The sequence below is a fragment of the Cebidichthys violaceus genome, unplaced genomic scaffold (genome assembly GCF_023349555.1).
Source record: "Cebidichthys violaceus isolate CVI_PGR_0920_01 unplaced genomic scaffold, fCebVio1.0.p SCAF_28, whole genome shotgun sequence".
Taxonomy (NCBI): domain Eukaryota; kingdom Metazoa; phylum Chordata; class Actinopteri; order Perciformes; family Stichaeidae; genus Cebidichthys; species Cebidichthys violaceus.
The window spans coordinates 1,322,859-1,344,921 of record NW_027176461.1 but is presented as its reverse complement, the minus strand read 5'-3'; the positions used below and the strand labels follow the sequence as shown (position 1 = coordinate 1,344,921).

The following is a 22,063-nucleotide window of genomic DNA, read 5'->3' as shown; positions in this document are numbered from 1 at the left end:
TGTGTGTGTGTGTGTGTGTGTGTGTGTGTCTGTGTGCATTAAAGAGAGACAGAGAGAGAGAGAGAGAGAGAGAGAGAGAGAAGGGCTCCTCTGTTGTCATGGCAACAAGCCTGTAAGCCCCTGTAACACCCTGCCGGTTGTCTGCCATGTTTTTTTATTTTTTGGTCTTCTCAGTGCTGTGGAGGTATAATTAGACTGAGGACAGAGTTTCTACTGTTTTTTTTGTATTTTATTGAGAATATTCTAATGCTATTTTCTGCATTGGGATTTAATTTGTCAAATATTAGTGCAGCAATATATTTAGAGCTTCAACTGTAATCAATCAAGACAATAGTAATATGCAACTGTTTTAATCATTTAATGATTATTTTTTTACTTTTTTTAAGCATAAATACCAAATATTTGACTCCCAAATGTAAAGAGTTGATGCTGATCTTTGTCATAGGTGATAGGTTATTAAATATATATACAAGACATCTGAGGACATGAACCTTGAGCTATTTTCTCACTATTTTCTATGGAAAATGATTCATCAAGAAAATAATCAGCATAATCACTAAGGAAAAAATATATAGTTTGTTGTGTCCTCTAGATATATTATTCAAACTGGAGATAAAAAATATGAGAGCTGAAACTATTTGTAGATTCATTAATTATTCAATTTGACTTTCATCAGCAACAATGTTAAAGTCATTTTTTAAAGCATAAATTAAACAAATATTTGCTTCTCAGATGTGAGATAATCATAATACACAATAATAAACTGAATATATTTGGGTTTTGTGCTGTTGGTAGAACAAAACAAGACATTTGAAGGCATAAATATTGAGCTGTGGGAAATGAATCCCATTAATCACTATTTTAATTTTTTTTTTAACAAAACGATTAATCAAGAAAATAATCTGCAGATTAATTGATAATTCAAAATATACAGTATATGGTTAGCTGCAACCATAGATACATTATTTAAATTTTAGTGATATGATATTACAGCGGATAATAATGCTAGGGCTGAAAAAAAAACAGCACTTAACATTGTATTCTCATTTCAGTGATTTGAATATGTCAAGTTTCTCTTGCAATCCCTATTACTGCCACACAAAACACAATAGGTCATTTTAGGTGTTTCATGACTTGGACACATGTTCCACATTTAGCCTAAATTAACACCATGGGAGATTAATTTTCTTCTTCATACATGGGTATTTAAGTAGATGCTACCACACTAGTGGGTATAGTCATATATTATGTCAGATCAAGTGTAGTGTGTGTGTGTGTGTGTGTGTGTGTGTGTGTGTGTGTGTGTGCGTGTGTGTGTGTGTGTGTGTGTGTATGTGTGTGTGTTGTGTTTGGAATTAAGCAACAGCAACTAATGATTATTTTTATAGATTATTATAAAGAAATAATAAAAAAAAAATATGCCTGTAACAATTCCCAAAGCTCAGTTTTCAAATGTCTATGCAAAAGTTATTCAGTTTTTCAAAATAAAGCAGCAAATCCTCACAAACTGGAACCAGAAAATAGTTTACATATTTGCTTGATGATACAATAGATAATAATTAATACATATACAGTCTATGTGTTAATATCATAAATATCCTCAGAAAATCTAGCATCTTAGTCTTTGGACTGAATGAAATGTCGCCCCCTGCTGGCCGACGGGATACACGCTTCTGTTTGTTACGTGTTTGTTAATAAAGTTACGTTAAAGAAATTTGAATCCAAGATGGCGGTGTGTTACTTACCGCTGTCTGTAAAGATGTCACCCTCAGCTTTGCTGGGCTTTAGTTGTGTTTTGACAAAACAATATTCCTCCAGACAGCTGCTAAAATCTTTGACAGACGTCTGCAGACGAGGTGAGACGAGTTTTTGGTGAGTTGTGTTGATAGTGATCGAGTTGGAAGAGTTAACCGGTGGTCGAGTTTCGACCTAGTTCTAGTGTACTTTTAATAAACATTTTCTATGATACATTCTCTTAACGTTAACCTGGTAGCTATCTAGCTAGCTAGCTAATGGTTGTTGTTATGATTTTAATAAAGGTTACTCGGTGGAGGCTCAACAGACAGCGGAGGAGAGCGGTGCGAGACCCTCCGGGTTCCGTGGCCCCCTGGACCACTACAACGGGCTGATCAGAGACGGGTCACTGCGGGAGGATGAGCACCAGAAAGAGGTTCTGCAGACCCTGGACCAGCTCCACAAAACACTCCGAGGATACAGCAACACACAGATGTCTTTCTTCTCCAAGGTAGAGGAAAGGGGGAGAGAAACACCCCAATGATTACTGATGTTTTCATTCTCTTACTAATTAACTTGCTGTACCTTGGTTGGCAAAATGATTTAGTTAGAGTTATGACATTCACATCTATCTATGCCAAGGAGCACTGAAGCTAAACAAACACACATAACGTTGTTTTTCCTTTACTTACCTTTTATTTATCTGTATCTATTGCCTCTGAATGTGGAAAAGGGGTCTTTGAAAGTTCAACCTCAGTATCTCTTGTTTTCTTTTACCTTAATACTACTTTTTATCTTAACATTATACATCTTAATCTTTATTTTACTACCTGTGGATAAGCTTATCTAAACCTTCACAGTAGTATTTATGTTTATATACATAACCTCTCTACATCCTGTTCTTACCTGTCTATAAGCGTTTCTCATTAGTCAAATGCATTTACTACATTACTGCACAACCTGTCTACATTAAAGTTTATTAATTCTTTCACTAGTGTGCACCAGTCACACTGCTATCTGTCTGTCTATCTGTGTGTCTGTCTGTCTGTCTGCTGTCAATTATGCGTGCGTGCGTAACACCTTGTTCTTACCTGTCCATATGCGGTTGTCATTAGACATATACATTTATTACAGAACTGCTCAACCTTCTACATTACAGAAACAGTACCAGTCTATCACTGTACTATATTTTACATGTTATTGTATTTTATTATATTTAATTCCTATAATATGACAAATTAGGAACTTTAAACTTGTTGGTTTACTAAACTCACTCACTTAGATATGAATCCTGCATGTTTCTTTAATTTGCTTGATTATTTAAGATAATTAGGTGGTGTTTGCTATTCTTGCTATTCTGTTTATTTATTTGGGTTTCTCTTTGTAACACCAGAACCTGCTTGTTGTTGTTTTCTTTCAGTTTTTCCCAAAACCAAAGGCTCCAAAAGGTTACTATATCTACGGTGATGTTGGTAAGAGAGATTGGCCCCAAAGTTACAATGATATAAAATGTGTTTAAAAAGTTTTTTCCCCTTAAGTCCCATGCTCTCTTTTTTGTTTCAGGCACAGGAAAAACTATGGTGATGGACATGTTCTATTCATATGTGGAGACTGAAAAGAAAAAGAGGGTTCATTTCCACGGCTTCATGTTGGACGTGCATAAACGTGAGTACTCATAATATTCATCTTTGTAATAGTTGACTTTATTCGCAACTAACAGCCACAAGGGGGCAAATTCTTCTTCAAGCTTTTGAGTGAAGCCACAAACAAACTTGTGAATGAAAAGGTTCAAGATGGATGAGGTGTCTGCTAGGATGTACCTTTTTTCCATGCTGTCAGTGAACCAGATTTCCATAAACATATGTCTTGTATCTATTTAATCGTTCAGTGTTGATGGCTTTTGTTCTTATGAGGAGAGAAAATATCAACCCACACACCATGTTGCATTTCTTTCTTCCTGTCATCATTGAGCAGCTTTTCAAACAAACATGACTTTTAGCATAAATAAAAGTTTATTTGAATCCAGCTGACATCCTGCCCCATAAATGGCTGCCACCAAAGGGTGACGCTGTCCTTTGGACTGCTTGTATTCATTAATCATGAATTTATTAATTAAATCACCTGTCAGCGGTTACAGACAACCGACTGAATCGGCAGGTCTGTGCAGGTTGATTTGCAGCTGTGACGCTGTGCTTCCTTGTTAAAATGTTTGTGTTTGATGCAAAAAGTTGAAAGTGATTTTGGTGTATTTTACCATCAGCTTTAGGTGAACTTTATATTTAACCTGTGTTACCAGTAAGAACATCAAGCCTCCACGCTGTGCTTTGCACTGTCAGCATTTTATCCTCAGAGGATCTAAACGTGTTTCAGATTTCTTGACTGGTGTGAGATGAATTCTTCTCAACTCGCTACATTCAAAGTCTGCAGAGCAAGTCAGCGCTGTGGTTGCTGAACTTTGCTTATATTTCCTGTTTTTGTCACCACATTTGGTTTTGTTACTTTTATAGCACTGCTTACATGTTGTTCCATATATAATTATATTCCAGTAAAGGTCTCGAGTGTTATTCTTTTATAAAGTAAAATGTAACTTTAAAAATACATTGCAACTAACTCTCACTCTATATTGCTATTGTATTAAAGATATATAAATTCATTCCACTACTTTAACAACTTCAGTTGCTCTCCAAACTAAAAAGTACAGATGTTACATTTTTTTTAAAGTGGTGGTTTGCATTTTCCAGTTCCTGTCAGCTTTAGCTCAGTAGTTCCTGTCAGTTCATGTGTATTCATTTGTACTTGTGCTTACCCGGATGAGTCAAGACTCATTTTTGCTCTCTTTTCTTTTCTTTTTTTTTTTAGGGATCCATCGACTGAAACAGAGCATGCCAAAGAGGAAAGCAGGTAAAATGGCCAAATCCTATGACCCCATTGCTCCAGTTGCAGAGGAGATCAGTGAGGAAGCTTGTCTCCTGTGCTTTGATGAGTTTCAGGTAATTTCTACAGGACAGAGACATTTAAAGGAGTCCGACAGTATTTTTTTGTTTACCTCAACAGTGTATTTCCATTGCTTTACCCAAAGTGAATTTATTTGTAACTCACATTGCAGGTGACTGATATCGCTGATGCCATGATTCTCAAGCAGCTCTTTGAGAATCTGTTTCTGAATGGTGTTGTTGTTGTGGCCACTTCTAATCGTCCCCCTGCAGGTAAGTAACAACAGATCCTGAATATGTTGTCTGTCCGGCCAAATACCTTCACAAACTGTTTTTGCTCCTTGACTTTAGCCCGTTTCCCACTGGACAAAAAAAAGCTCACTTACACCCACTAACATCTGGCTTTTGTCTTCAGTGGGGAAGGTTATATTTAGCCTTCCTTCTTGGAACAAATTAAAAGTATTTATCGACTCCAGCAGCTAACTGTAACTCATAAAATCAGTCTTTTGTTAGTCTGTCCATTGTACCACCAACTCTGGTTTGAGATTTTGGAAAAGAGACTGAATAAGTTACATATGTAAGAAAAAAGAAAGTAAACATCGTAAAAAAATGTCACCGTTTACTAATCCTGTATTCTGGCGCATTTATGACGTTGAAAATAAAACACTAGGAAAAAAACCCAGAAGAGCAGACTCGTCTGCTGTCGATGTGAAAGGAGTTCATCGTCTATTTTAGCGAATTTTCCAGTGTTTAAAAAAAACACTGGAATTTGCACAAAATTTGTGCAAATTTAGCAGGGAAATTGTGTTGTAAGTCAGTATGTCAGTACACCACTTGTGTCCTTGTTACCTCAGACTGACTTAATGTGCATGCAGACTCCTTTGGATGTTGTTAGCGTGTTAACACAACTTTGACTGGATACAGTTAACTCCTTATGATTTAAAATCTAACATACAGTACAGTGTGCACTCCTACACACCATTATCAATGCATATGTTTTAATAACTTAATAAATTAAACAGTCCCTTTTAAGTATTCAAGATTGTTGACAATATTTTCTTTTTAATGAGACAACTACAAAATTTGGTAGGCTTGTCTTTTTTTGAAGTCCCACTCTTTCCTCTCAGACTTGTATAAAAACGGGCTGCAGAGAGTCAACTTTGTGCCGTTTATTGCTGTGTTGCAGGTAAGAAAGCAGACATAAATCACATTTTTTTTTCTTTTTGTTATAAATGCCCCTGTTGTTAATTGTTTGTCTCTCACATGCAGAATTATTGCCAAACTCTCCGTCTGGATTCTGGGATAGATTACCGCAGAAGGAACAAACCATCTGCTGGAAAACTCTACTTCCTGTGAGAAATCCATCAAGTAAAACAGTCAGTCATTGCGAGCTGTAGTTTGATCTGTTGTATCCATGTTTTGTGCAGCTCCAGTGAGCCTGATGTAGAAGCAACGCTAGACAAGACGTTTGATGAGCTGGCTTTTAAGCAAAATGACAGTAAGTGGACGTATGACTCAAGTCTACAGCTGAAATGTAATGTGGTTATCACTGTATTTGCATTACCACAGAAAGTACACTCTCTATGATCACATGATGTACTCACGTACTGTGTTTCTCTCCACAGTAACACGACCAAGAGTTCTGAATGTTAACAACAGGAAAGTCCGTCTGAACAAAGCATGTGGGACCATTGCAGACTGCACGTTTGAGGAGCTGTGTGATAGAGTAAGTCTCTCCGACGTTTTTTTAATATACACATTATGCGATGGATACGATGACACAATTTGTGGCATACATGTGCATCAGTCTTGACTTCTTTTGAAGTCTTTCAGTGGCTAAACACTAAAATGATGTTTGTTTATCACAATTTGTTTCTTGGTTTTGCATTTTTCTATCAGACCAATCAAGTGTTTGCTCACATTAGTGAACAATTGCACTTAATTGTCTGTTTTGAATGTCCATTATTAATATTGAGATGCATGCTGGGTGACCTGATAGCTGAGTGGTTAGGAGGCATACCACAGAGGAGCAAATGCCTTGAGCAGTGAATGTCTGTTTGGATTCCCTGCTGGCTGCATGTCATTCCTCTACTCTCTTCCCCCACATTTCCTGTCTCTCTGCACTATCACTATCAGTCAAATGCATGGAAATCCCCATCTTCTTCTTCTTCTTCTTCTTCTTCTTCTTCTTCTTCAAAAAGAACAAAAGGCATGAGAACATGAGAATCAAAGCAGCGTTCATAATAGACAAACTATTTAGGTTTTGCCCGGAATTTGAGATCGATGGTGAAAACGTACAAATGTCCGTTTTTTGCATCAGAACTGGATTGCTACTACATTCTGTGTAATCCATCTTTATGCCTTTAGGGAGTCGTTATAAAATCTGATGTTGCCTTAAAAGATTTTTGACTCTGTACGCTTCAGAGTCAAAAACCCACACAATATGGTAGTGTCACATACTGCACACTGAAGATATATCATGATAGCATAGTATGAGATTTAATAACAGAAACAATTTAACTGCAGCACTGTTGCATAAAATAGAAAAATCTAGATTTATGGTTCATGACTTCATACACCTTTCCTTGTATTTCAGCCTATTTGGTGTCTTTTGAAACCTGAATTTTAAACAGGTTTGGACAGTTCCTGTTTTTAAATGACTGACTCATTGAAAGTGGCTCTTTGGCTGCTGAAGCAATCCAAAGAAATGGACAAATAAACACAAAGACATGAAGCTACAGGTTTTCAGACAAAGTGTGGCTTTATAAAAACATAGGAAATACAAAAATCATTCAGCAACTTAAACCACTGTAGCCTGCTTTTTTTTTTTTTCAGGATTAATATCATTGCGACGTCTACAGTTTGAATGTAAATGTTTCAGCCTTTAGGGGCCAGTGACTACCTGGAGATCTCCAGGCTGTTCGACACCGTCTTTATCCGACACATTCCTCTGCTGACGCTGAACAAGAAAACTCAAGCCAGGCGGCTCATAACGCTCGTGGATGCCCTCTACGACCACAAGGTAAACCGCTTATTTACCTTCACTGAAACACCAGACCATAGCTATTTGTTTTATGATAAGTGTATCTCGTTTCAGGTGCGGGTGGTGATTCTTGCCGATCATCCACTGGATGATATTTTTGTACACCATGGTGAGCACGGTCATGACGAGAGCCACATTCTGATGGACGATCTGGGGCTGAAAAGGGTGAGAGCGCAGACTCTGTTTTCACAACTAAACCCGTTTTTCATGTTGGGTGTGGACTCTGTCGTAAAGTAGATGATTAAGCTGGCTGAGGCTGGCGGCCGTCAGTGAACGGAGCTTAAAACACACAACTGAAGTTAGTCAGTCACTGAAAAAACGTCTTACGCTCTACTTTAGCCTTTATTCTGTCTTAAATCAAGTAAGCCCTCCTCTAAATGTACTACTTTAATAATGGAAATCAGTATCTCAGTCATTTTTATACTAATTTTGAGTTATGTAGTGATGAACAATAGTAGACTACATGGGTCAGATTATTTAAAGAGAATGTATTAGTTCCTTTAAAAAAAAGAGAAATGTTCCAAAATGTCATCTGTCAATGTTACGTTAACCATGAATCAACAGATTTTCCTTTACACCAAATTTCATTGAAATCAGTTAAGTTTTTGGGTTAATCACCAATTTTCTAGCTTATATACGTTTCTTTAGTTCTCAAATGTTTCATTTCAGCTGTAAAAAATAGTCTCTCTCCCTCATTTCCTGTTGTGTTTCTGCTAACAATCTAATAAAGGCATAACATGTCCCAAAAAACTGAAATGTTTCTTCTGGATCAGAATCCAAAATTGACTGTCTGAAAAAACATGAAACGCATCCAAACAAATAAAACGTATCAAGGGAAGATTTTAAATGTAAAGATAAAGAATGAATATTTGTGTAACGACTGCATTCAAAGTGATTTTTCTGTCCCGTGTTAGCTAATAGAGAAGCCATTTGATTGATTTGAGGAAGTGCACATTACCATAAGAAGTCGGCATGTGGAGTTCCACTGAACTATTGAATTGTTCATGGTGTTGTTTAACAGGATGAAGCCAGCAGTCTGTCCATCTTCAGTGGAGAGGAGGAGATGTTTGCCTTCCAGAGGACCGTGTCTCGCCTCACAGAGATGCAGACAGAAGAATATTGGTTGGAAGGAGACCGAAGCGCTAAATCACAGGTGTAACATTTTGAAAAGTGGACCGTGTTACACAACCTCCATAAACTGTGCTGCTCTCTGCCAAAAACAGTGAACACTACTCCTACTCATCTTCTCCAGCACAAACCCAGCGGGACTGCTCAACAGTATGTGTGCAAATGTTGTACAGGGAATATTTATTGAAATCTTAAGGCCTTTTTATGACTTTTATTGCGACATTGCACTTTCCGGATCAGTTTTAATATAAACTTTAGGGTGTCATATTGCTTTTAACTCCGTATTATACAGTGGTCCAATTGTATTTACTTTTATAAATCTGTGGGAAAGAGCTGGACAGCTTTAGGAAATGGATTCCCAAAGGACCTTTATGAAGATTTAAGGGACATTTTAATCCAGTCTCTTTTGAAAATATAAAGCATCTCAATGAGTTGTTTATGATTATTATGCAAGCCTGAATACAGAGGCAGCAGATTGATTCAGAGATTAAAAGCTGTGTTTATTTCTGATGGTTTATGTGGACGGTGCTCGTGAAATGTTTGTCTCAGAACATTTCACATGATGCTCTGAATAATAACATTTGACATTTTCATTTGGTGGATAAAAAGGAAACAGAACATGTGTCACAGGAAGCGTTTTAGTGCATACATGACTTCCAGGGCTCAATGTTATGTATCCATCTTCATAAATGAAGCAAACAACGGTTTAAGTGTTGGAGTTGGTTGATGTTTAACTGTTTGCCTTTTTTCATGAATTAGTTTTATTTAGTCATTAATACACTCGTCTTACAGAAACAAAGAAGCAGTGTGGGACGTGAAAGTGAGAAAAATCTTCAAAGTTTATCCGCTGATTAAACAAAGTGTTATTGAAACCGACAGACAGTTGGTAGTATTTCATTTAGTGGAATCTGCAAATCTTACGACTTTTTAAAGCTGTTTGTGTTGGAGGATATAACTGCCTTCAACTGTGAATTATATTAATTCAAGTAATGTTTTTATTCTAACTTGCAACAACAAAACACTCCACTGTATCCGTGAGATTAACTGCTACTCAAAGTACTCTTTGGTCAAGTTAATTTTATTAATTTAGCTCAAATACTATTAACAAAAAATCTGATAATAAATAGAATTTGCAGTTCACAACAATTGCCAGTTATGACAAACTTATGACATTTGAATTTGTTATTCATATTTTAAAAGTTACACTACCGTATTATTTATGTTGCAACGAGGGCAGTAGGTATTGTATTTTGGGGGAATTTGTGGGTTTAGTAGCCTGGTATACAGCATACATCCCACATTAAAAAAATAATAAATAAAGGTAGATCATTTTAAAGAAAAAATTCTTTATGTTTAGATTATTTTAAAGATTTAACAGATGAATATACATATATGGTGCAGAATTTTAGTTTTAATCCTAGTAATGTGGGGAGTCCTTTTGAAACGAGCTGTGAGATAAATTTGATTAAAAATATATAATTAATAAAGACATTATTAAAAAATATTTTAAACATGTTTAGAACTTCTATTATATAAACTGACTGTCATCAGTATTTTTTAAACATACTGGTTATGGTCTCGGTTGCAACTTTACAGCAACAGCAATAATATTCCAGACTTTGGAGCGCAGGTTTTCTTCTACTTCATTCATTATTTAAGTCAAATAACAGGAGACTACTTCAGCTTTACGGTCGTCTTAAAAAAATCCTCTGGTCATATAAACATGCGCGCACTGACACACACGCGCGTGAGTGATGTCACTGGCCTGCGGACATCTCCATACTGTCACTTTAACTCCAGTGGCGTCCAGGAGGAGGAGGGGGGAGGCTCGTGAGGTTTTCCTTCTCTCGGACTCGTGTGCAGCAGCTGCAGCAGATTGAATGAACGTTTGCAGGCTGCTGGCCACACGGAGGACACCGTGCAGGTCTGTTCAACATGCCACAGATGTACAGCGACGATGCATCGTTATGTTTTTGTAGTTAGGGCGGATTTGAGCCACGACACATTTCTCCAGTAGCCCCCACTGCCCCCTCCCTTTTTTCTTTCTTTCTTTTTTTTTTTTTAAAGAAAGCTGCAGGGCCTCGAGGAAGCAATCACCGCCTTGATGGTCTCTGGACAGCAGCGCACTGAACAGGCGGACTGGCAGCTCTCTGCGCGGATGATAAAGAACTTGCGAAGGGAAACGGTCAAGATGGCAGCTGTGTGCAGACTGATAACGCTGGTGTGGTGGCATTAGGCTAAGTCATTTTCCATTTTCTCTGGCATGCACGTTTGCGGTATCGCGGCGCAGGACGCGGGCGCGTGTGAAGCAAGACTCTCCGCCGACTCTTCCCATCTTTAACCTCGCATTTCGCGAAATTGCAATGCATGCTGGCCAGGGTGTGGGCTGTGTGCGAGAAAAGGCAATGTTCTGTTAACGCTGGTCAGCCCGATCAGCTCCTGTGTGCTGCGGATAGACGCCTTGCGGGAGGACAGATAGACAGACACGTGCTGGGACTGGGCTGCGGGCTGGACATTTGCATACCGTGCATAAGTAAATAAACGGTCTCTGAAGCCTGCACGCAACATTGATGGAATGTGACCCTAGTGATTTTATAACCCTTTGTGCAGCGACCGAGATATTGCGATTAACATGGCTGAGGCGCCGCGCCACGGCGACGAGTCCCCCTCCAACGTTGAGATCGATCCGGATTTCGAGCCCCAGAAGCGGCCACGGTCCTGCACTTGGCCCCTGCCCCGTCCGGAGTCTGGCGCGGACAAGCCCGGAACAAATGACACTGACGTAATCCCCGAAGAAGAGGATGATGAGCACGAGGGTGGCGGCGCGGAGAACGGCGATGCTCAGAAAGCCGGCGGTGGTGTTAAGTCTCGCTTGTCTCCCAGCTGCTCCGTCTCCCACCCTGTGGAGGACCAGCGCGGCCCCTGCAAGGAGGAGGCCGCCGATGGTTCGCCTTCCTCGGCGCAGACCCCCGCCGCGGCTCTGGGCGGCTCTGCCTCCCAGCAGCTGAGGAAGTCCTCCGCCCGCAGGAACGCCTGGGGCAACTACTCCTATGCAGACCTCATTACGCAAGCCATCGAGAGCTCCCCAGAGAAAAGGCTGACCTTGTCCCAAATCTATGACTGGATGGTGAGGTCTGTGCCATATTTCAAGGACAAAGGCGACAGCAATAGCTCTGCTGGCTGGAAGGTGAGCAGTGGCATGCTGGTGCTGACATCATAACAAAGACCACTCTGTGGTCATGTAAAGACACACAGAGCACACAGCCATGGTTAATGTAGAGAGGGAGGAGGAGGCTGCAAACAGGTTATGTGCAGACACCAAGGATGATTTTAGGTTTATTATAAGGCATATAAATAAGCAGCAGGGGAATGTGTGACTGCCTGACAAGCACATGGTGTAAAGTGACCCGAGTTGCAGTCAAAATGTAAAGGTACAGTTGTAATAGTGTGTGCATCAAACGACACACGCTATTAGTTCTGCGCCTAAAACCAAATCGGAGCGCCCACTAATAAGGGCAGTGGGTATGAAAGTCGAGACTCAAAACAGGCAATGCAAAGTTGATTTCACTTTCAGACAGGCTGCAGCACAGGGGCTTCTTACAAGCTCCAGCGGGGCCCAGCTTCTGTTTGATTTCAAGGATTAGTTCGGCCTGGAAAACCAATTCATCTGTCATGGAATCAAGTCTGATGAAAGCTTTGAGCTTTGCAGGATTTAGATGGGGTTGGGGGGGGGTTGCAAAACTCTGGAAATAGGTTTGTAATCCTGCACAACTGTAGGATGTGGGATGCAGGCCGATTTCCTGTCAGTTTCTTAGTGGATACATCACAATAACGGTCAAGATTGTGCTTTAAAGCTCAACAGGATGATGTGACATGTTGATGGGAACAATAAAATATAAGCCATGCAATGATGCTAATAACTGATTAATCTGCACCGCATCAGCTGGTTAGTTAATACGCAAGATTAGTGGAGGGCAGTTTTCATTCATGTTTTGGATGCTTGTTACATTTGACTCTGGTAATCAGCAAATTCATTTGGGGGAAAGAAACATGCATCACAGGAAGCGTTTGAGTGAATACATGACTTCCAGGGCTCTATATCATGTGTGCATCTGCTTAAATTAAGTGTTGGAGGTGGTCGATGTTTAACTGTTTGCCTTTTTACCATAATCTTTTATTTAAACTCTCAGTAATGCACACCGTTTTACAAAAACAAAGAAGCAGTGTGGGACGTGACAGTGAGAAGAATCCTAAGTTTATCAGCTGTACAAACAAAAAAAACATATCATTGGAACCATTGGTGGTATTAAATTTAGTGGACTCTTGGTTATTTTGTGCAGAAACAAAATCTTAAGACCATTTTTGAAAGCTGTTTGTGTTCTATTCGTGTTTTGCCACCAGATGCGTTCAGGGGCAGAAATTGTTCTCGCAGAGGAAAGGGTTAATGTTAGGGTTTCAGAAGAAGTGCTGACATCAGCATTTCCTGGGAGATGCTTTGTAGCTGTGACATTCAGCAATCAGCCTAAAAGGGTGGTCATCTGCATGAGAGGCTGTGTGCAAAAAAAATGTCCTCAGTTTGTTGAGGGTTGGTACTGAGAGGTCGTAAATTCATGACCTGTCACACTTCTCCACGCCAGATGCAATGACAACCTTTTGTGTGCAGCTCCAACACGAGGTTAAATCTGCTCGCTGTTGTGAATCCAAACAACATAAACACAGACGAGCAGCCGGAGGCTCGACCCCCGCTGTGTGCCACACTGTCTTTTTTTTTTTTTTTCACGTGGCCTGGGCACAAGAATCAATCAGCTGACTATAAATTATGTAGGTCAATGTGTAGCAGTGTGAGAGAAGCTCAGTGTTTTCTCTTTGGATCTGGCTCCGGCTAAACTGGCATTTCTCCAGTCCCCGCTCAGAACGAGGCTCTGCTCAAAGGGTGCTGCAGAGCTGCTGTGACTGCATGGGGGAGGGGCAGGCAGGAGTTGCTCTTTGTGATTTATCTTTTTTAAACGCTGCATGGCTCCTACTGTATCTACCTGTGCAGCATTCAGAAAATGTAGCACGTCGCTGGAGCTTTAACGATACAATAACATCCACTGGATCTTTCTGTTCAGAGGCAGGCCTGGTAGCTTTAGCTTTTTACATCTCACACAGACTTTATTTTACCATCCAGAATATTGCAGGAGTGTTGTGTTTGTGTATCCACAGCAAACATGAACTACCTGTATACAGGAGGGGTGGACACAAGAATAGCATCCCCTGTGTAGCATAACAACATTCAGCATTCCTGTAATATATAACAGCCTTTGTGCCGCTTATAACATTGTGCATCAGAGAGTCGATTGAATTCTACGGATATTTTTGAGGTTGTAGATTGTTTTATTGTTCTGTACGGTGTTGTATTGCAAAGTGTAACTGCTATTTCATCCACCGGCTGTAACATAATACTATCTAACACAGCAACACTACAATTTACGGCCTAATGAAAGACCACAGACCTCTGGACAAGCTCAACCAGAATCAAAGTGTCACAAAGGTTTATTTGTTTATTGCAGGGCTGTTGTATTGGATTTCATGAGACTGAACAGGACAGGTGGTGCTTTTATGGTGTCAACTGTGTTCCTAATGACTTATTTCTAAAAGATAAAGTCTGTCAACTTGAGAAGTTACAGACTAAAGCTGTTCAGGCTCAGTTGACAAAAAAAAGCAAATTGTAAACAACCAGTTATGAAGATATTTTTCTGTCATAAAACTAATTGATTTATCAGCTATTTGTTTTGACTGTTAATTGGCACCCTGAGTTTAGGCCTCTTTTATGAATCTGTATTGGTAAAGAGATCTGTGATATACCAAACTGAAAATAGGATTATCATAGTTTCAATCTATATATGTTCTCCGACAAACCACATGATTTTCTTCATTAGTGGGGTGACTTCTCTTTTTTTTTTTTTTTTAAACAACAGATCTCGGCCAAAGTGCTATACAGAGACACTGAAAATATTATTAGAAAATTAAACGTACTTCTTGGTGCGGAAACTCAGTGCAACCCTTCTTACCAAAGAACAATTCCGGTTTACTTTTTCACCTGTCGCATTAGGAAATTTGCCAGGTTGAAATAAACTGCAATTTTGCTTTAATGCCAAATCTTGACGATTGGCAAAGTGGTATTAAAAGTGTGCATGTTCTGAGGGACGACCGTCAACCATATAGATAAGTGAAATCATCATAACAAAGACCATAGTGTGGTCATGTAAAGACACACAAGGCACACCGCTGTCATTGACAAACAAATGGAGGATGCAAACACATGCTCTTCTTCTTCTTCCCTGTAAAGAATGATTTTAAGTTTTAGTTTTAAATTTATTATGAGAAATATTTTGGTGTTAATAATCAACAGGAAAATGGGAAATGTTTGTCTGCCTCACAAGCACATGGTGTAAAATGACCCATTTTGTTTAAAAAATACTTTGTGCATACAGTTATGCATCAAATTACACACTTAGTAAATATTTAGAATAGTGAAATTATGACTGTATGTTGTCCACTATAGTTGTCTTTAATCACAACAACACTGGTGTTTGTGGAATCAGTCAGTCAGAGGTGTGTCCTCAGCATTCAAATGGGGCTAAAATGAGTCTCCTTGCAGCAGCAGTTTGGGTTTTCCTAAATTGTTCATATAATCTTGTTGTTTTATGGACATTAAAGCAGATTTTCAGCCAATTTAAAAAAGGGAAAACCACACGAGAAAGATTCTTCCATGAGGGTAATTTATTCATCAGCCTTCGGAGAAAAGTAAAAATCACTAAAAACATCCATATTTTATTTAGTCACAGGTGTAGGCGAATAAAACATGAAGGAAATCTAAAACAAAGTCTGCACACTCTTGAGTTGCTCCCTCAGTGTTTTATTAACTCCTGCACTCTCTTCATCTGGCACTCATTATCAAACAATCAAAGATTCATCGTCTTTTCATTTAAACCAGCCTTCAGGTTATAAACGTATGACATTTGTTTTGAGTTTATCCCAAATGCATCATCCTGCTGCTGTAAATACTCAGCAGCACGTATTCTTTCATGGTTGAAAACAATCCCAACAAGTGTTTGGTGGGAAAACTACCAATAGCCGGTTTGTTTAGCTTAGCTAGTTAAAAAACTGGAAATGGAGGGGGGGAGGGGCAGCTACCTTTTGTTCTGTTCGCGTGTCATTTTAACTTTGTTTTTTTTGGTGCAGATTAAAGACACAAGATGCAACATGTCATTTAGTGAGCGTTGAAAGTGCTGGACAGAGCGAGGATAGCTGTTTCTAGTCTTTGTGCTAAGCTAACCAGCTGCTGGCTGTAGCTTCATTTTTACCGTAGAGACAAGAGAGTGGTATCGATCTACTGGTATTACTATCGACAAAAAGTATTTCCCAAAATGTTGAACAATTTCTTTAAAGATATGTTTTCAGTAGGAACAAATATTCTTGTGGCTGAGTGCCACTGTGTCAGGAAGTCGGAAAGTACCGAAAAATGGACCGGCGTGCCGTTTGTTTGGGTCTTTGTTAACAGGAAGAAATATACAGAAACATATGCTGCCTTATTCTTATTAGGAGATCTTTGGTTAATTCTGAGTGGTCAGCAAAAGTCACCAGCCCTTTCCAGCTAACTTATGGTGGGTAGAAATAAGACAGAAAAGAGCAATGTAGTACCTGAAGTTTTATTTCTGTGTCACATGTTGTAAGTGATGAAAGTGTTTGCCCGTTGACTTAATCCTATAATTGGCTTGAGAGCGAGCTTTGCTGGAAGTTTTGATGTCAGTGGGTCATTGATTGCATTTAGAGGAAAACGGCAGCCAACGCTCCTCTGTGATCTCTCAGTAGTCACAAAGCTGGAGAGAAACGTCCCTCACAGCTGCTTTTATAGGATCCATATGGTAAATGTTATGGTCAGCCTTGTGTAGCTGCAGTTTGTATACGTTGAGCTTCTTTAGTGTTTGATTAGTTTAATCTTCTGAGAGATGGTTTTAAATAGGACCTCGGTTTACTCAAGTTAATTCAAGCTTAAGAGAATTATGCTGGACCCTCTCCCAGTGAACTTGGCCTATGGACTGCAGAGATTTCTTCTTCTGCTACTGCAGTGTGACTTGGTGCGGTCGTCAGCAGGCTCCAGCTGTTTAACTTTGTACATAGTCGGGAAACATCTCTGGGGAAATCCTGTGGACCTTTTAGAGCCAGAAATGGGTCACAGTGTGAGGCGCACAGAAGAAGTGTTTCGTAGAAGTCACTGCAGTATTGTTCACAGTACTTGGCTGTAATAGTTGGTATTAAAAACCTTGAGTTTTCCGTTGTGGGACGCCGACAGTGTTGGATTTTGAAAGTCTTAATTTTCTACCTCCAGGGCAAAGGTTGCTGTCGTTTGTGAACAATTTAACCAAAGAGGGCTTGTCCTTCACTGACTGTTTCATCTGAAGGATTTTTAGAGGCCTGAAAATATCCAGTTTTTCATATAATAAAAAAAAAAACGTAGTTTGAAATAAATTCCCACATAATATACTTAATTTTGTGTCTCATAAACATCTGGCGACCCCTCAATTTCTTTCTTCGGACCCCAAATAATTTCTTAAATTTTTTTTTATCACAAACTTCATAGACCTACAGGCTGACAGCCCCACAGAGAGCCCAGTTATCTCTTGAAGGATAATTCAGTTTATTACACCTTTAGTCTAATTTTTGTAGTTTTCTTCATCTTGTCTATATTATTAATATAATTGAATTCACAAAGTTATTTGTTGAATTCTGGGAACATGTTGACATTGACACAAAAAAAGTCAGTTATTTGGTAGCGGAAACGAAGGCGATTATCTAAAGTGACTACAGTCTAAACACCACAAGGTCCATTCAGTAGCTGTTCTGGAACTTTCAAGTGTGTCGCATGATCTTCCTCAGCAGATGCTCAGTTTTCATAGAGGTTGTAGATGTTACATTTTCTGAACTTCTTGTTCATGTTGGCTTAAAGATGGGATTGAAAGTTAAATTGACTTCAAAATGTATTCAAACTCAAACATCCACAAAGCCATGACCACTGACTGTGCTAAATCCATCTGCTGAGGAAGCTTGTGTGGTTCGATGGGAAGCTCCAGAACACTAAATAAACCTTGTGATCAGATTTTCACAGCTGTGGTTTCCAAAGTCATGAAATTGACTTTCAATCTCAATCACAGACCAACTTCTTCTTTCAACTATGACTTACTGTACTTTCCGTAGTTGTGAGCATAAGACATCCTGAACGAGGGATCATTATTCAGGTTCCCCCTCTCTCTGTTTTACCTCCAAATAATATTAATATAACGTGGCTAAACTGTTGACTTGTTTACAAAACTCTGATCGTTCATCTCCACCTTGGTTTTGTATCGTCTGGATGTATAATTTGAATATCAGAATCCGTTTTAGTGACCAAGTATGTTTAGGTACACATGGAATTTGACTCTAGTTTCCATTAGGTCTGACTAGCTCTACATGAAGAAGGTGCATTAAACATGCATTTAATTGTTTTAATTTGTTTTATTGCAGAATTCAATCCGACACAATCTGTCCCTCCATAGTCGTTTTGTGAAAGTCCAGAATGAAGGAACGGGGAAGAGCTCCTGGTGGATGGTCAACCCAGAAGGTGGGAAAGGAGGCAAAGCTCCCCGACGGCGGGCCGTATCGATGGATAACAGCAAGTACATCAAAGGAGCCCGAGGACGGGCCACCAAGAAGAAAGCCTCGCTGCAGGCAGCTCAAGAAGGCAGCTCGGAGAGCTCCTCCAGCCTCTCCAAATGGACGGGGAGTCCCACCTCCCGCAGCAGTGACGAGCTGGACGCCTGGACGGACTTCCGCTCCCGGACCAATTCCAACGCCAGCACACTCAGCGGCCGTCTGTCCCCCATCCTGGCCAACCTGGAGCTGGACGAGGCGCCCGATGACGACTCGCCCCTCTCCCCGATGCTGTACTCCAGCCCCAGCAGCATGTCCCCGTCCACAGGGCCCACAGGGCTCTCTGACCTGGCAGGTACCATGAACCTCAACGACGGGCTCTCTGACAACCTGATGGACGACCTTTTAGACAATATCAGCCTGACGGCATCCCAGCAGCCTCCTCCTGGAGAGGAAGAGAACGGCGACAACGGGCAGGGGAGCTCAGTGTTTACCTTCAGCTGCTCGGGGAGCAGTCTGGCTAGCCCCGCTGGCAGCTTCGTGCCGAATCCTCTTTTTAGCCCGCCGTCCATCACGAGCCTGCGGCAGTCGCCCATGCAGACCATCCAGGAGAACAAGCAGACCACCTTCTCCTGCATCTCGCACTTCAGCGACCACCAGACCCTGCAGGACCTGCTCAACCTGGACTCCCACAGCCCCAGCAACGTCATGCTCACCCAGTCTGACCCGCTGATGTCGCAGGCCAGCACCGCCATCGCCCTGCAGAACTCCCGCCGAAACGCCATGCTGCTCCGCAAAGACCACACGTCGGTGAACCACACCAGCGCGGGTGAGGCCCAAAGCTCCTCAGTGCCTGGTTGGCAAGCTGGCTTGTCAACCTCTGACAAAGACGCCGCCCCCCCCGACTCCAAGCAGCCGCTCCTGAGGTCTCCCAGCAAGAACGACTCTATGCAGCTCGCCTCTGGTTTGTCCGGCCAGGATCGCTTTTCCGCCGACCTGGACCTCGATGTGTTCAACGGCAGTCTTGAGTGCGACATGGACTCCATCATCCGCAATGAACTGATGGACGCAGACTGCCTGGACCTCAGCTTCGACTCTCGCCTCACCGCCGCCCAGAACGCCAACAGAAATTCAGGAAGCTTCTCCAGCTCGAAAAACACCTCCCCTCACAGCTGGGTCCCGAGCTGAGGAGCTCAGTCAGAGCTGAGCATGGGGTTTAAAAAAAAAAAAAAAAAAAAAAGAAGAAGTCGGGAAAATGTAAATTGGGGTTCATTGTCCTGCGTCAGGCAACTAGAGGGAAGAAAGTATGTCAAAGTGTATTCATGTAGTATTTTTTTCCCCCATTATTTTTTATGTAAGGCATTCAGTTTGGTACTGTATTATAAGTGTCCGAGACACACAATGGTGTCTTCACGGAGGAGGGAAAAAAATCTTTTAAAAAGATCAATGCCTGGGCGCTGTGAACAACAGTATTGACTGGAAGTACAGGACATTTTGTTAAAACTATATGAAAAGCATCAACTCGTGTTAGTCTCAGGGAATCACTCATGCAGTATCACAAAGTGGTACATGAAACTGAAGATGAATTATGTTTTCACCCTGCTTTCTCTCATCTCTCACACCCTTTCATACCTAAACCTGAAACATTTTTGCCAAACCAGCTGTCAGCCTGTTGTGAGCGACAGCCTGTTTACAGAAAAAGCTGCAGAGAATGTTACATTATTACGTTCCAGTGGAGGATACTTGACTAGCTTTTTTTATTTTTATTTTAATGTTTCTTTGAGAGGTTAAATGTTAATGACCCCCCCCCCCCCTCCATTGATGCACAGTCACCAAATATCAATATATGTTAATATGTTTTCAAGATGTGAACTGATCTACATTGTGTGGTTTTTGTATGTAATGTTTATTTTACCCCGTGATTTTAGTGACATAACTGTGAATTCTGTTCCTTCTGAAGAGGTGCATTACTGAAGTCTTGATAATATGGTGTTTCTGCTGCAGATCCCTTTTCACCATCTTTCCTCCCTCCTCTTCCACTTACTGCAATATTGGAAGCACTGCTCAGTACACAGAGTTTAGGACAGAATTAAGGACCGTGTTTAGTAGGTTGATGTAGCTCTAGTTGACACCATTAACATTAGTGAACACGTACGACTATTTGGATTGAAAATAACCACCGTTGGAGACTCGACAGCACTCGACTACGATATTTTGGTGTTTGTTAATTTTGAAGGAGTTCTTGGTGCTATAAATAAGAAGATAGCAGGGAGTGGCTGCAGATGGAGCAGCATCAGTAGCCTCCCCTTTGTTATCAGCACTATAGCAGGTGCTGGGTCAAATAGTGTTTCCATCTCTATAAGAGGAGGCTGTGTAGTATCTTAGAACCATTTTGCCATTTGAGAAAGAAACAACCACATTATTTATATATTGCCAAAATATTTCTGCATTTAATTAAGTGGAAATAAGAAGATATACAGTGTATAGATATTAGGAACCAGTGCTATAAGGGCAAAAAAAATAATCATCAGCACAGTTTTGTAGGAACGGCAGGATGAACTTTTTTTGTTTACATCTATATCAGCTGGAAACTTTCACTGAATTTGTATTTATTTTATTTTCCATATGTACATATTTTGTGCTTTTTTTTTCCATACGAGGTGTGGTAGAGCTGTGTAACAGCACTTTTGTTTTAATGGTTTATTCAACATTTTGTCCACCACAAATGGCAATGTGTGCCTAAAATGGTGTCCTCCTTTTGAGTTGAGAAAATCCAAATGTCACAGAAATATAGAATCCCATTTCTTTCTTTTACACAAATTCTGCACAAGGGTGCTTCCAAATATCATTTTTTTTCTAGCTTCATATGGGTGATTTTATACCAACTTGAAGCTCCTTTTTCTTTTTTTCTTTTTTAACATTAACCTTGAGTAACTCTCACTGCCAATATTCAAACTCCTTTTATTCCTATCGCTCCTACAAAAACAAAAGCGACACCAAGTTGACATTGCCAGTTGTAATTCCAATTCCTATCATGGCTGTATCAGAGATGGTGCATGTAAATAAAGCTTAAAGAACCACTGAAAATCTGGAGTTGGTTTGATCTGCCTTATTTCTGTCTCTAGAGGAATTGCATAGCTGCAGATTTGACTCTGCAGGCACCAAGGAGGTGATTTGCTATTGGGTAATCACATTATGAGCTAAGAGCCAATCACACACTGTATCCAAGAGGAATGGACCCGCTGAGATTAAGTCAAGGCTTTTGAATGCATGATTGTTGAGGTAGGTGCTGCTCAACAACTGGTGCATAATCAAATATTTGTGGCATGTGTTTTATATTTAAAAAAATTCTGTTGAAGTGGTAAGTATCAACAAAGCCAAACATCATTGACATCATAGTCTAACAAAAGGACTCCAGTGTTATGTTGGAGCCCTCTACAGATCAAATGCAGTCACTGAGTCCAGATGAAGGACAGGAAAACGTTTGTCTCCATGGATACACCACAACAAGTCAGCATGAGGAGGCAGAGATTTGGCAGGATTTAAGGTGTAT

The 22,063-nt window shown here is 40.3% G+C and overlaps 2 protein-coding genes across 2 annotated transcripts; both read left to right on the top strand.

Moving 5' to 3' along the window:
* Positions 1 to 1,726: 1,726 nt before the first annotated feature.
* On the top strand, positions 1,727 to 9,716 carry afg1la (AFG1 like ATPase a). The gene is made up of 13 exons (XM_068721587.1): positions 1,727 to 1,856; positions 2,040 to 2,245; positions 3,155 to 3,206; positions 3,298 to 3,399; positions 4,594 to 4,724; positions 4,841 to 4,940; positions 5,795 to 5,853; positions 5,937 to 6,019; positions 6,095 to 6,165; positions 6,293 to 6,393; positions 7,549 to 7,689; positions 7,765 to 7,875; positions 8,732 to 9,716. The coding sequence occupies exons 1-13, from the start codon at positions 1,727 to 1,729 to the stop codon at positions 8,867 to 8,869; spliced, it is 1,425 nt and encodes a 474-aa protein (XP_068577688.1). The 3' UTR covers positions 8,870 to 9,716.
* A 913-nt stretch (positions 9,717 to 10,629) lies between these two features.
* On the top strand, positions 10,630 to 21,603 carry foxo3a (forkhead box O3A). The gene is made up of 2 exons (XM_068721585.1): positions 10,630 to 12,025; positions 18,385 to 21,603. Exons 1-2 carry the CDS (start codon positions 11,471 to 11,473, stop codon positions 19,696 to 19,698), a joined length of 1,869 nt encoding a protein of 622 aa, XP_068577686.1. The 5' UTR covers positions 10,630 to 11,470; the 3' UTR covers positions 19,699 to 21,603.
* The last annotated feature ends 460 nt before the right edge of the window (positions 21,604 to 22,063 follow it).

Bases quoted from the DNA above. Each gene is read 5' to 3' on its own strand.
- afg1la (XM_068721587.1), top strand. From the start codon at position 1,727: ATGGCGGTGTGTTACTTACCGCTGTCTGTAAAGATGTCACCCTCAGCT. The intron at 3,400-4,593 runs GTGAGTACTCAT...TTTTTTTTTTAG, and splicing joins CATGTTGGACGTGCATAAAC to GGATCCATCGACTGAAACAG. The intron at 6,166-6,292 runs GTAAGTGGACGT...TTCTCTCCACAG, and splicing joins GGCTTTTAAGCAAAATGACA to TAACACGACCAAGAGTTCTG.
- foxo3a (XM_068721585.1), top strand. From the start codon at position 11,471: ATGGCTGAGGCGCCGCGCCACGGCGACGAGTCCCCCTCCAACGTTGAG. The intron at 12,026-18,384 runs GTGAGCAGTGGC...GTTTTATTGCAG, and splicing joins ATAGCTCTGCTGGCTGGAAG to AATTCAATCCGACACAATCT.